At 46.8% G+C, this 13,308-nt stretch overlaps 1 protein-coding gene across 9 annotated transcripts in view; it reads left to right on the top strand.

Moving 5' to 3' along the window:
- LOC126999677 (regulating synaptic membrane exocytosis protein 1-like) overlaps positions 1-13,308 on the top strand; it is a 119,829-nt gene that overhangs the window by 86,580 nt on the left and 19,941 nt on the right. For 7 of the 9 annotated variants that reach the window (XM_050862405.1, XM_050862440.1, XM_050862432.1 and 4 more), the window contains exons 11-16: positions 4,733-4,911; positions 5,416-5,700; positions 5,895-6,024; positions 9,200-9,226; positions 12,666-12,793; positions 13,028-13,168. In XM_050862405.1, coding sequence (XP_050718362.1) covers positions 4,733-4,911; positions 5,416-5,700; positions 5,895-6,024; positions 9,200-9,226; positions 12,666-12,793; positions 13,028-13,168 — 890 coding nt within the window. The remainder of the gene's footprint in view (positions 1-4,732; positions 4,912-5,415; positions 5,701-5,894; positions 6,025-9,199; positions 9,227-12,665; positions 12,794-13,027; positions 13,169-13,308) is intronic. The other 2 variants (XM_050862450.1, XM_050862414.1) reach the window with 2 other exon arrangements.

Genomic DNA, 13,308 nt, shown 5'->3' with positions numbered 1-13,308 from the left:
CTACTCTTTCCCTTTCTCTCTCTCTCTCTCTCTCTCTCTCTCTCTCTCTCTCTCTCTCTCTCTCTCTCTCTCTCTCTCTCTCTCTCTCTCTCTCTCTCTCTCTCCTGTAAATAAATCAGAATAGGAAGAAGAGAGAGAAGGGTCAGGGATAGCGGAAAGGTTTATAAACAGCTGATGGAAAGGGAGGAAGGAAGAAGAGTGTTTGAACTAAGATATTATTATTCTCTGGGACCGGAGGAGGAGGAGAAGGAGAAGGAGAAAAGAAAAGGAAAAGAAGGAGAACTGAGGAAGATGAGAGAACATGAAGAAGAGAAAAATGAATGAGGAGGAAAAGGAGAAGAAGAAGGAGAAGAAGGAGACGAAGGAAAGAAAAGAATGAAAGTAAAGGAATCTTGGGAAACAATAAAATAATACTAAAGGAAGGAAGAAAGACAGGGAAGATGAGAGAGAAAAAAATAGGTTACGAAAACAGAGAAGGAAGAAAGTGCGGTGACGCTGTTATGATGATGATGATGGTGTTTGTGGTGATGGTGGTGATGATTGCAGTAGTAATAGTAGTAGTATGGCAGTAGTAGTAGTAGTAGTAGTTGGGGTGGTGACGATAGTAGTGGTGGTGGTGGTGACGGAGGCGGCGGCGGCGGCGGCGGAGGTGGTGGCGTACAGCTGCACTCCAGCCCTGGGAATCGATATCGCTCCCTCTCAAGCTACAGCCAGGCGAGGGTTGCTCACTAGGCGACACTCCGGCCCGGCGTCTCTCAGGAGGAGGAGGAGGAGGAGGAGGACTGGCAGTGAAAGATTCTAAGGCATGGAATGAGCCACACTAGCTTAGAAGGGGGAGGAGGAGGAGGAGGAGGAAGAGAAGTATCTTAATCATCACTTTCTCCTCCTTTCACTTTTCTTTCCTTTTCCTTTTCTCCTTTTCTTTTCTATACTTTATTCTCACTCTCTTCCTCCTCCTCCTCCTCCTCCTCGTTTCTCCTCATCACCTCCTTACCCTCCCTCCCCCTCCCCCCTCCCTCACACCTGCCTGCATATATCTGGCTCCGCCTTGATTCATTCCCCAAGTTACTCTTCCCCATTCACTCACGCTGACTCACCTTGCCTCCTCGTCATCCTCCTGCTTTCACTTCATTCAGTTATTCATCTTTCCTTCCATCCTTCCTTCCTTCCTTCCTTCCTCTTTCATTCATTTATTCTTTTTTCTCCTTCCTTTATTCCTTCCTATCTACATCCCACTTTTCTTTGTTTCTGTCTTCGTCTTTATCTTTATTTAGTTCATTCTTTAACGTTTTTTTTTTTATTTATATCTTCCTTCCTTCCTTCCTTCGTTCTTTCCTTCCTTTCTTCCTCTCCTCCTTTCTTCATTTTCCCGCCTTCCTTCCTTCCTTCCTCACTAACACTTTTTTTTACTTCTTTTGCCTTCGTCATTTTCTTTAGTACATTCTTAACGTTATTATTCTTCCTTTATTTGTCATTCATCTTTCCCTAACTTCCTTCCTTCCTTCAATCATTCATTCATTCCTCTTTATCCATCAAAACTACTCCTCTTTTCTTCCTTTCCTTCCTTCTCTTCCTTCCCTTCCCTTCTACCTACTTCCCTCCCTTCCTCTCCACCACTCGCTATACACTTCCATCCTACCATATCCTTTCTTACAACCCTTTCCCTCCTTCCTTTTTTTTCTTTCCTTCCTTTCGTTCCCTCTTGTTCTACCTACTTACCTCCCTTCTCTTCTTCCTTCCTACCACTCCGTATACACTCCCATCCTTCCCTTCCCACCTTCCTTCCTTCCTAAATTGGTAATGGTGGTAGTAGTTGTAGTAGTAGTTAGTGGTAGTGATGGTGGTAATGGTAGTGGTTGGTGCGGCACATAATTTGTCACACTAGGGAAGAAGGGAGAGCTGGGGCGAGTGGGGGGAGTCAGGATCACTCGGGCAGTCTTATCTCTCCCAGGAAAACACTTGCGTGGGATCGGCCGTGAGTCAGTCTGCTGGAAGAAATAGTCCCCCTGGCAAGACTCCAGGCTGGGGGTAGGCAGCGGCTAGGCGCGGGCAAGGCTTGTGTCAGGGCTCAGTTGGCGGTCCTCCAGTTCCTCCTCCTCCTCCTCCTCCTCCTCCTCCTCCTCCTCCTGCTGCTGGTGCCTCTCGCCCTCGTCATGTTACTACTGATCCGAGTTTTCCGACTTCGATTACTACTACTGCTGCTGCTACTTCTGCAGCTGCTACTACTACTACTACTACTACTACTACTACTACTACTACTACTACTACTACTACTACTGCTGCTCCTGCTGCTGCTACTACTACTACTACTACTACTACTACTTTCTCCTCCTCCTCCTCGTCCTCTTTCTCTTCTTCCTATTCCTCCTTGTTTTAATACACCCTCTCTCTTCCTTTTCCTCCTCCTCTTCCTGATCCTCCTCCTCCTCCTCCTCCTCCTCTTCCTGATCCTCCTCCTCCTCCTCCTCTTCCTGATCCTCCTCCTCCTCCTCCTCCTCCTCCTTCTCCTCCTTCTTATTATAACTATCCTCCTCCTCGTCGTCCTCCTCTAGCTCCTACTCTTCCTCCTCCTCCGTACCCCTTTAAGGCCTTAACTTCTCCCTCCTTCTCCTTCTCCCTCCCACTCTCCCTCCCCCCCTGTGTTCTACCTCTCCCCTCCCCCCCTCCCTCCCTCCTTCCTGGTGCTTATCCTGACTTGTGACGTCATTCAGCCTCCCTACCGACAACAGCTCTCCTTCCCTTCCTTCCTTCCTTCCTCCTTCCTTCTTTCCTTCCTTCCTTCCTTCCTTCCTTTCTTTCTTTCTTTCCTCCTTCCTTTCTTTCTTTCTTTCTTTCTTTCTTTCTTTCTTTCTTTCTTTCTTTCTTTTTCTTTCTTTCTTTCTTCCATCCTTCCTTCCTTTCTTCCTTCCTTCCTTCCTTCCTTCCCTCCTTCCTTCCTTCCCTCCTTCCTTCCTTCCTTCCTTCCTTACTTTCTTTCATTCGTTACCTCGTTTTTTTCTTCTTAACCTTTCCCTCTCTTTCCCTTCTTTCCTTCCTTCCTTCCTTCCTTCTTTTCTTTCTTACCTTGCAATCGTTACCTCGTTCTTTTCTACCGACAACAGCTCTCCTTCTCTTCCCTCTTTCCTTCCTTCCTTCCTTCTTTTTTTCCTTATCTTCCTCCTCCGTTCTTTCGTTCATTTGTTTGTCATTTCATTCCCTCTTTTCCTTCCTTCCTTCCTTCCTACCTACCTACCTACCTACCTACCTATCTATCTACCTACCTGCCTACTTTCACTTTCTCAACCTAATCCGTAAATTATCTCTTAGGTCACTCACCCTTTTCATATTTTTCAGTCATTTTGTTTTGAAGTATTCACAAAACATCGGTTAGACTGACATGACTCACACACTTAACTTCACTTCACTTCGTCAGGTCATGTTTTTTTTACACTTCACTCGACGTCAGAATCATGTCTCCATTTCACTTCATCATGTCAGAGTAACGATTTTTTTTACACTTCATCTCACGTCAGAATCATGCTTTTTCACTTCACTTCTTGTTGTCAGTCATTAGTGTTATTTTGCATTTCACTCGACGTCATAATCATGTCTCTTCAGTTGTCTTCATCTTGTCAGAGTAACTTTTTGTTACACTTCATATCACGTCAGAATCAATGTTTTTACACTTCACTTCTTATTGTCAGTCATTATGGGTTTTTTCATGTTCTTCACTTTACGTAAGAATCATATCCTTACAATTCACTTCACGTCAGGATCATGTCTCTTCTCTTCGTCTCACTTCAAAGTCATGTAATTCACTTTTCATGTTGCAACTACGTCATTTGCACTTTATTTAACCTCAGTATCATGTTTTTTACACTTCAGTCCGAATCTTGTCTTTACACTCTACCTTACGTGAGAATCATGTTTTTACGCTTCACTTCACCACAGAGTCATGGTATTCACACTTTGCGTCAAAAACCATGACTTCTACCTTTCATTTCACCTTATAATTACATTGTTCATGTCTTTAACACTTGCCTCCATATCAAAATCATATCATTCACGTCAAAAAGAGACATGACTTACACTTCCCTCATGTCTGAATCATGTCCTTGTATTTCACTTTATCTGAGAATCGTGTGTTTTACCCTACATTACACGTCATAACATGCCTACTACTACTATTACTACTAACACACACACACACACACACACACACACACACACACACACACACACACAGATAGATATGTTTATTGACCACAGCTTACATAAAAATATAAAACTAACTATAAATACAAACATTCTATCCTAACAATTCCAAACTCACGGGACAAAACAAGCTGCAGTCCACGAAGAAAATTACAATTGCAAGGAAGTAAACATCTTCAAACGACGTAACAATAAAACACAACAAACAATAAAATATAACCCCACTTTTTATAAACAGTTAGTCACTCACGATAGACATACAAAAGGTCCAAAGACCAAATTGCGAGGAAATAAACATCGTTGATGATAAAAAAAAGAGACAATAAAAATTAAAATACAACACCACTCTACATATATAATAGTAAACTCACTGGAGAAACACACACACACACACACACACACACGGCACTGAAGGCTCCAAGGAGTGCGAGACGAGCAGGAAGCAATGTGTAAAGCGTGTATGCGAGTCCTCTGACCTCTCGTGTTTCTCCCCCCTCCCCCCCCCCCGCCTCGCCCCGCCCACCCTCGGCTCCTGCAGCGTCGCGGGATGTACGTGGACACCGAGTCCGCCTCGACCATCGCCTCCACCGACCACTTGTCTCCGCCCTCCACCACCTCCCGTCTGAGCGAGTCTGACATTAGTGATCTGGAGGACAACCTGCAGCGGGACAGACGGACGGACGGCACCTCCATCAGCAGCGTGGGGTCCTCCTCCAGGTGAGTGCAGGTGCCCCCCCGCCCCTCTGTTACCCCTCCCCACCCCCGTGGTCTGTTAGGACACCCCACCCTCAATCCACTACCCTGAATCCCTCTTATCCCCCTTCTCCTCCTCCCCCTCCTCCTCCTCCCCCTCCTACTCCTTCCCCTCCTCCTCCTTCCCCTCCTCCTCCTCCTCCTCCTCCTCGTCGTCCTCCTCAACCTTGAGTTACTTGTGGTAGATGTTGGATTAGTTTTTCGTAGTTTCCATAACCGCGTAGCCCAGCAGTGCACTCTGTAGCCCCTGCCAGCCCGGCCTCACTGAATGGGCTGGCCAGGCACACTAGTTCAGTGTGTGGAGTAGCCCAGCGTGCACTGTGGCCCACGCTGCCCCTGGCGTGGCGTGGGCAGCCCCGCCGTGCACACTGTAGCCCGTGAACGCGGCGCACATGATGGTGGTGGCGGGCGAGGGCGACGCGGCGTAGGTAAGGTAGAGTAGTGTAGTAACGTAGTGTGTGGTTGCAGTCCGCCTCCCGAGGACCGCCAGCTGGGGTCGGGGGTGGAACACCTGCCGAGGCGGGATACATCGTCTCCCACGGGCCGCCGCCTCACAACCACAGTGCTGAGCCGCGGGGACTTGAGGTACCGCGCAAAGGACCTCACCCTGCCGGCGTACAGCAACACCCGCGTCCGCAGCCATTCCGCCGCCCCAACGGACTCTCCTTCGCTGCACATGTCGCGCTCTCGCAGCAAGTCTCCCCGGCGTGTCACTGAGCCCGGTAGCCGCTCCCTCTCCCCTCCCGAGGCCAGGTAACACCAGCACCCGCCCTCCCGCACCTCACTCTCACCTGCCCTGCCTCCACGCTCTCACCTCTAGCTACCTTAACCTCCTCCTCCTCCTCCTCCATCGTTTCTCAGTCGCAAATTTCTTGAACCTTTCGTCTGACTTACTCTCAAGGCGAGGCCCCCGACATGACCATTGACAGACCTCCCGTCTTCCACAGGCCGGGCTACAGCGGGGGCTCCAGGATGGCCTCCCGCAGCGCCACCGCCACGCCGACGGGCTCTCCGAAGAAGAGGCAGCTGCCCCCCATTCCCACCCACCAGCTCTCCTCCAGGGACAAGGTGACGCAGGTAAGTTGACGCCCTCCCCCACACACCCGCATACCTGTACACACTTACCTCATAAATGACTACTTACATTCATACATACAAACAAAACTTCATGTCGGAATTGGAAATAGATGGTTATCAGATGTTTCACAAGGATAGAAAGGGAAGAAGGGGAGGGGGGTGGCATTCTATGTTAAAGACACACTTAAATGTACCACTAACAATTCTGTTCAAACAAACGGCGACTCCGAGTCAGTTTTGGTGGACGTTCACAGAGGGAAAGACAAACTACCTCTAGGGGTTCTATACAGGCCACCCAACCTAGGCAGGCAGGACACAGACATATTACTACAAGAGGTTGGCAGGGCAGGCATGAGCAAAAATGTCTGCATCATGGGGGATTTCAACTATAGGAATATAGACTGGGAAGGCGTGGTGGGAGATCTAGAGTCTGAGGATTTTCTGAAAGTAATACAGGATAATTTTCTCAAGCAGACAGTAACTGAGCCCACCAGAGGTAACAACATTCTGGACTTAGTCTTAACTAGCAACGCGAATATGATCAATGAGATAGACGTTGGGGGAGAGCTAGGTGGTAGTGATCACAAGGAGATTAGGTTTAACTTAGACTGGGCGATGACCCAAGAGCTCAGCACTGTGTTGGTGCCAGACTTTAAAAGAGCCAATTACGAGGGGCTTAGAAGACACCTTGAGAAGGTAAATTGGGAAACCTTAGGGCTAGATGAGGGCCGGATCTCAGGGCGGGAGCCTGGAGGACAGGGGAGCCATGTAGAGCTGACCTACAATAATTTAGTTAGAGAGGGTCAGAGACAGCATATCCCTTACCAAGCACCTAGAAAGGAAAATAAAGGTCCTAAATGGATGACCCGCAGACTCAAGCATGAGATTGGCTTGAAGAGAGGAATTTATAGGAAAATAAAGAATGGGGAAACCCACCTCAGGGGTAGGTATGTTGAGCTAGCCAGGTCGGTGAAGAAGAACACCTGCCTAGCAAAAAAGGAATTATCAGATTAGGGTAGCTAACGAGGCCAAGAGCGATCCCAAGGGCTTCTTTAAATTATACAGAACGAAAACAAGGGACAGAATTGGGCCGTTGTAAACAAACACAGGAGAGCTCGTTGAGAATGGGGAAGATATGAGTAAAATGTTGAACGACTATTTCCTCTCAGTTTTCACACAGGAAAATCTAACAACCATTCCGGAGAGAGTTCAGGTATATGAGGGCGAAGATAACGACAAGTTGAGAGATGTGACCATCACCACCCAGGTAGTCCAGGATGAGATTGGTCGGTTGAAGAAAAACAAATCTCCAGGCCCAGATAGAATATTCTCACGTGTCCTGAAAGAATGCAAGGAGGTCCTCAGTGGCCACTTACCGATATCTTTAAGATGTTAGTAAATTCTGGGTACGTGCCCAGCCAATGGAAAGTAGCTAATGTGACGCCGATTTTCAAAAAGGGAAACAAGTCAGCCACCTCAAATTATCGCCCAATTAGCTTAACATCAGTTGTAGGCAAGATGTTGGAGTCAATTATAGCTAGGAGCATTCGGGGCCATCTAGAGAAGCATAGTTTAATTTGTGACTCACAGCATGGATTCACGAAGGGAAGGTTTTACCTAACTAATCTGTTGTCCTTCTACACTAAAGTAATCGAGGTGGTTGACAGAGATGAAAGCTATGACATACTATATCTTGATTTCAGTAAAGCGTTCGACAAAGTCCCTCATCACCGGCTATTACTAAAATTACAGGCTCACGGCGTAGATAGGAAAGTCTTGAACTGGATCAGGGCATGGCTTATTGGTAGGAAGCAGAGTGCAAATCAATGGTAAAAAATCTGAATGGGGCAGTGTTACGAGTGGAGTCCCACAGGGGTCGGTGCTGGGTCCGTTGCTTTTTATTATTTACATCAATGACTTGGACACAGGAATTAGTAGTGATGTCAGTAAGTTCGCAGATGATACCAAGATCAGTAGAGTAATCCAATCAGACAGGGACGCTAGCGTTCTCCAGGATGAGCTTGACAGACTATATGATTGGGCGGGGAAGTGGCAGATGGCATTCAATAACGGGAAGTGTAGTATTCTGAGTGTAGGTAGGAATAATCCCTCACATAGCTACTCCTTAAACGACACTCCTCTAAGTAGGTCTGGGTGTGAGAGGGAATTAGGAGTCTTAGTGAGCACTGGCCTTCGTCCAAGGGCCCAATGCATCCAGGCTAAGAATTGTGCAAACAGGATACTGGGTTTAATCTCGAGGCCATCCTCAAACTTTATTTAGCTCTAGTTAGACCTCACCTTGATTACGCGGTCCAGTTCTGGTCACCTTACTATAGAATGGATATCAAGATGTTGGAATCTGTACAGAGAAGGATGACAAAAATTATTCAAGGTGTGAAAAACTTTAGCATTTAAATCTACACTCTCTAGAAAGGCGAAGGCTGCGAGGAGACCTTATCGAAGTCTAAAAGTGGATGAAGGGCTTTAATAAAGGGAATGTTAATAGGGTTTTGGTAGTAAAAGAGACAGGTAGGACACGTAGCAATGGTTTTAAGTTAGATAAATTCAGATTCAGCCAAGACATTAGCAAGAATTGGTTCACCAATGGAGTGGTGAATGAATGGAACAGGCTTGGCAGTCATGTTGTTGGTGCCAATACCATAGATACATTCAAGAAGAGGTTGGATAAATTCATGGATAGTGAGGTAAGGTGGGGTTAGGATTACAGGAACTGCCTTGTATAGGCCAACCGGCCTCTTGCAGACTCCTTAAATTCTTAGGTTCTTATGTTCTTATACATTCATACACACATACATACATACATACGTACATACATATATACATACACGCACAGACAATCATATTTCTCTCTCTCTCTCTCTCTCTCTCTCTCTCTCTCTCTCTCTCTCTCTCTCTCTCTCTCTCTCTCTGGTACATACATATACATACTCAGATACTCATTGAAACAACGTAATTTTCAGGTATACCTCAAATTTTACAGCAAGTTGGTCTTAATTTTTGGTTCACGGACTTATTTTATGTAGTGTGTGTGTGTGTGTGTGTGTGTGTGTGTGTGTGTGTGTGTGTGTGTGTGTGTGTGTCATGCATGAACACTTAATAACCATGCCGTGTACCTGCCTTTATACTGAACGTCTCCTGTCCGTCCCCTCGCCAGCACCAGTACATGGACAGATCGTCTCAGGTAAAGAAACAAAGAGCACGTCAGACAGCATGGGACACACACTCCTTTAGGTAGAGGCTCGAGAGGCCCCGCACGACGAGTACTCCCGCCAGTCACATACCTATACTCCATTCACGTTATCTTGGCGAATTAGCCCCACCCTCTTTCTTTTCTCACGTGTTTATTATTGGCCAGTCCACAAGCCAGCCACACCCTTAGCCCAATACACAGACCCGTATTGTCAGACGCTTTCGGCTCACACAGTAATTGTTTCCAGAGTCCACAAAAGAGAGTAGGCGGGTTTTCATAAGTGTTTTTCACATTCAGCGTGCGAAGAATTTGTCAAAGCCCGGTAAATGATGCTATATTGGACCGGTGTGAATGGGGGCTTATTTCTCATGATAACTTGAAAAGATTATACGTGTGAGTTTCAAGTGTAGCTCAAAAACATATCAGTGGATGCTGGGAAAGATTTATCGCCATCCTTGAAGCCGTGGAAAGAATGCTAGGCCGGTGTGGGTGTGGACTGTGGATGTGGGTTTGTTTTCAATGGTAAAGTGAAGAGAATATACGCGTGAGTTTCAAATTCAGCTCAGAAATGAACACGCCCTGGAGTACCCCTCGCCAGGAATCCCTCTTAGTTTATACCTAGAGCCTCTGCCTCAGGGATCGTGTCTTGGTACAATAGCTGTCCTCAAGAGCCTTAGATCGGTTCTTTTTTTCTTCTTCTCAAGTTGGCACACAAGCTGAGCATCCACGATAGTTATTTCTTATAGTTTTGCTTTTAGTTGAGGGCTGAAAGATGCTGGAAGTCATGCAGCAATGCATGGCAGTTGAAGGTTTTTGGTAGGTAAGGATTCTGTGAACTCTGCCTACATGTGCAACGCGCTCTGTGTTGCTGTCGGCACTGGAGGACCTTTGGGAAGAGAGTGACGTCGCTGATTCATATTGGTAATGCATGTTAGTTAGACTGTCTTATGAGAGATGAAAGCTTTTTGGCGATCTCTCCGTATAAATACAGACGAATCATAAGGGTTTTCCGTCACCGGCCATTGGAGAACCTGTTGGGAAGAGAGTAAAGTCGCTGTTACTTATTCGTAGTGCATGATAGACTGTCTTATGAGAGATGAAAGCATTTGGGATCTCGTCATATATAAATACAAAGGAAGAGTTCTCCGTCATTGCTGCCATTGGTCAAGTGTTTTATAGGGCAATAGTTAACTGTTCATTGGCCTGTGTTTTGAGCCGTCACCGCTTCAGCACAACGTCAAAACCTACTCTTGATGCTGTAGTAACGCTGTCTCGTGAGCAGCAGGAGGCGTTAAAGCAGACAGGGATAAGCAGGGAGGAATTGGGATAAACTGGCGGCACTATTAACACTTGCATGCGCCAAGAGCGGGCTACGACCGACCACCAGGCCCCATCAAGATAGCCGACCGGTGCAACAGTCCAAAAGTAAAAAGAATAAATAAATAGATAAATAAATAAATAAAAAAAGTAGGATACCAAAAAGACGCCAAGTAGCAGGTCGCCAAAAATACAAAACTTACGCACCCCCCCCCTCCCCCCCCCCTTTAAGAAAACAACTGATACACAAATCCAGCTCTGGTATATCATCTTAACAATCAGTGGATGCAGAATCACTCATCAGGTTAACTCTCTACAAGTCAGAAGGAGTGTCATTACCCCTCCCAACCCGAATGGCCCCGAAGATGAACAAGTTATGAAGTGTAGGTGTTGGGCCCATATTCGTAAACGTATTGGGCTTCCATGACGACTATTTTCCAAAGCCACAAAGAAGATTAATCGGGTTTTCATGTGTGATTTTTCCGTTCATGGCGTAGAAATTGACCTCTTTCGGCCATCTCTTTTGATTATTTTTTTGTAGGAGCAGCGAGTAGCGGGCTTTTTTTATATTATTGTTTCCTTTTTTATGCCCTTGAGCTGCCCCCTTTATTGTAAAAAAAGAGAAAAAAAAAAGAGGTCGTGTAAAACTATCACCAGCATCATAAAGCATTCCGTAAAAACCCAGCAACTTCAACGAGAGGCTTTTCAAACAGGCGAACTGAGGTGCCGATACGTCAAGAATACGGTCTTTAGATTCAACCTTCGCTTCCTTGCATGAGTACCACTATCCAGCGTTGCCAAATTATCGTATTCACCACATTGTATTTATCAGTTTTTAGCCTCAAACTCTCGTACTCACACAAATAATGATTGAAAATTAAAGTTAGCGTTAAAACTGTTATTTATTGATGTAGGTTTGTTTGTTTTGCCAGTCATCGGTGAGAAACGACGAAAATGCAATGCGATGAGTACGATAATTTGGCAACGCTGGTACTATCTCTTTGATGACTCGAGACAATAGTTTAGAATGGAGCTGCTCGTGTCATCTGGTGCGGTGACTTGGTGCCTGGTGTGACCTGTAGAACAGTCTTGTAGAGAAGCTGTGGTGATTATTTTGATATCACCAAAGCTGCTCCTCTCTTTTTTTACCTTTTTTTTTTTCGGGATATCCATTCATATTTTCGCTCCTCCGTCCGCTCTCGAGTCCTCCTACGAAGTTCAAGGACGAGGGAAGCAACAGCAGCAGCAGCATGAACCGGTCAGCACTCAGCATTTTGGGGAGTGTTTAGGAAAACGTTGATCAGTAGTGTTATGATCAACGGTTTTGGTCTTTAGCTTACATCTGCTTCTCTCTAGCATCTTTCGGGGTTTTGTGTAGATGGCCAAATTTTCGAGTTATTACTTCCATCACCAGTACGTAGGTCTTGGGCTTGATTAGGATTGTGAGTCTCGGTGACGAAGATACATTTCGTGTCTAGAAGCAGCAGCTGAGGCAGTCCCGTCCTGCGCCGCGCCCTGCACGTCTCTGCATGGTGAATGGCAGGCTGGGTAGTTTTTTTTTAATGATCATAGTATAGACTTAAGTTTGTAGCATATTTTACGATCTTAAGACTATTAGTTAATGTGTGTGGTTGTGTGTGTGTGTGTGTGTGTGTGTGTGTGTGTGTGTGAATATACATGTTAGTGCACAAAACTAACTCAAAGACATCGATAAAGGGGTCGCAACAACTGGCAGTACATTTTCACTAAAGCTTCAGAGTACACTGTAGGAAGTTTGCCTTTCCTGAGTGTGTGGCCAAGGTGCCACCCAAGCCAGTCCTGTCTGGAGGGTGACCTCTCTGTGGCGCTGGTGTGGAGGCCGCGTTGCCTCTTACTTCACGCGACCCAAACCATGCTGGTAAAGTAACACGCAACCACTGAGCCGCTGACCTTCCCCTCAGGAGTCACCAGCCAACACTCCTGACCCCAGAAAGTTACTTTGACAACTCTGACCCTCTTAGCCTAAGATGTAGTTTAATCTATCATCCAAAGCATCCCCCCTCCCCTCCCCTCCCCTCTCCTCCCCTTCTCGCCCTTTCCCCACCCAATACTCGTCTCCGTCTCCCTGCGGCAGGAGCTGGAGGACAGAGCTCGCCAGATGAAGGCGAGGATGATGCAGATCCAGGCCCACAGATCGACCGGCTCGGGGCCGTCACACATGTACTCCGGCCACTCCGACACCGAGCTGCGCACGTATGACAGGTGAGCGGTGCGGCGCCCTTGGTAGGCAGCACCGGCTTGGCGGGGTGGGGAGGAAACTGAATTAAGAGATGTACTGTAGATGTACAAGACTGAAACGTGCCAGACAGTGCTCGTTTTCTTTTTTGTGAAAAGCAAAGTGAGGGGACGAGGCATATTTTTGCAAGTACATGACTTTTTGCATAGATTTTTCAGTGTGTTTAGGCGGGTGACGCGAGCGGCCCTTCCCTCCCGCAGGTACTCCCAGGGCCGCGGGGTGCTGGTGTCCCCCGAACGTGATCAGGACAGAGACTTTGGCGACTCTGCCAGTGACATTGAGAGTGTCGTAAGTGCCTTCTCCACTCAGAGCGAGAGGCCCCGAGGCTCCTGGAGGAGCAGGTGAGGAACTTGTGATTCACACCTGTCTTGTCTGTGTCTGTCTGTGTCTGTTCCCTCCTGTCTCTGCTTCACTCTGTCTAATCTCTCTCTCTCTCTCTCTCTCTCTCTCTCTCTCTCTCTCTCTCTCTCTCTCTCTCTCT

This window comes from Eriocheir sinensis, chromosome 2, assembly GCF_024679095.1.
Source record: "Eriocheir sinensis breed Jianghai 21 chromosome 2, ASM2467909v1, whole genome shotgun sequence".
NCBI classification, from domain to species: domain Eukaryota; kingdom Metazoa; phylum Arthropoda; class Malacostraca; order Decapoda; family Varunidae; genus Eriocheir; species Eriocheir sinensis.
The sequence above is the reverse complement of the archived record's forward strand: the minus strand, read 5'-3'. Positions and strand labels throughout refer to the sequence as shown.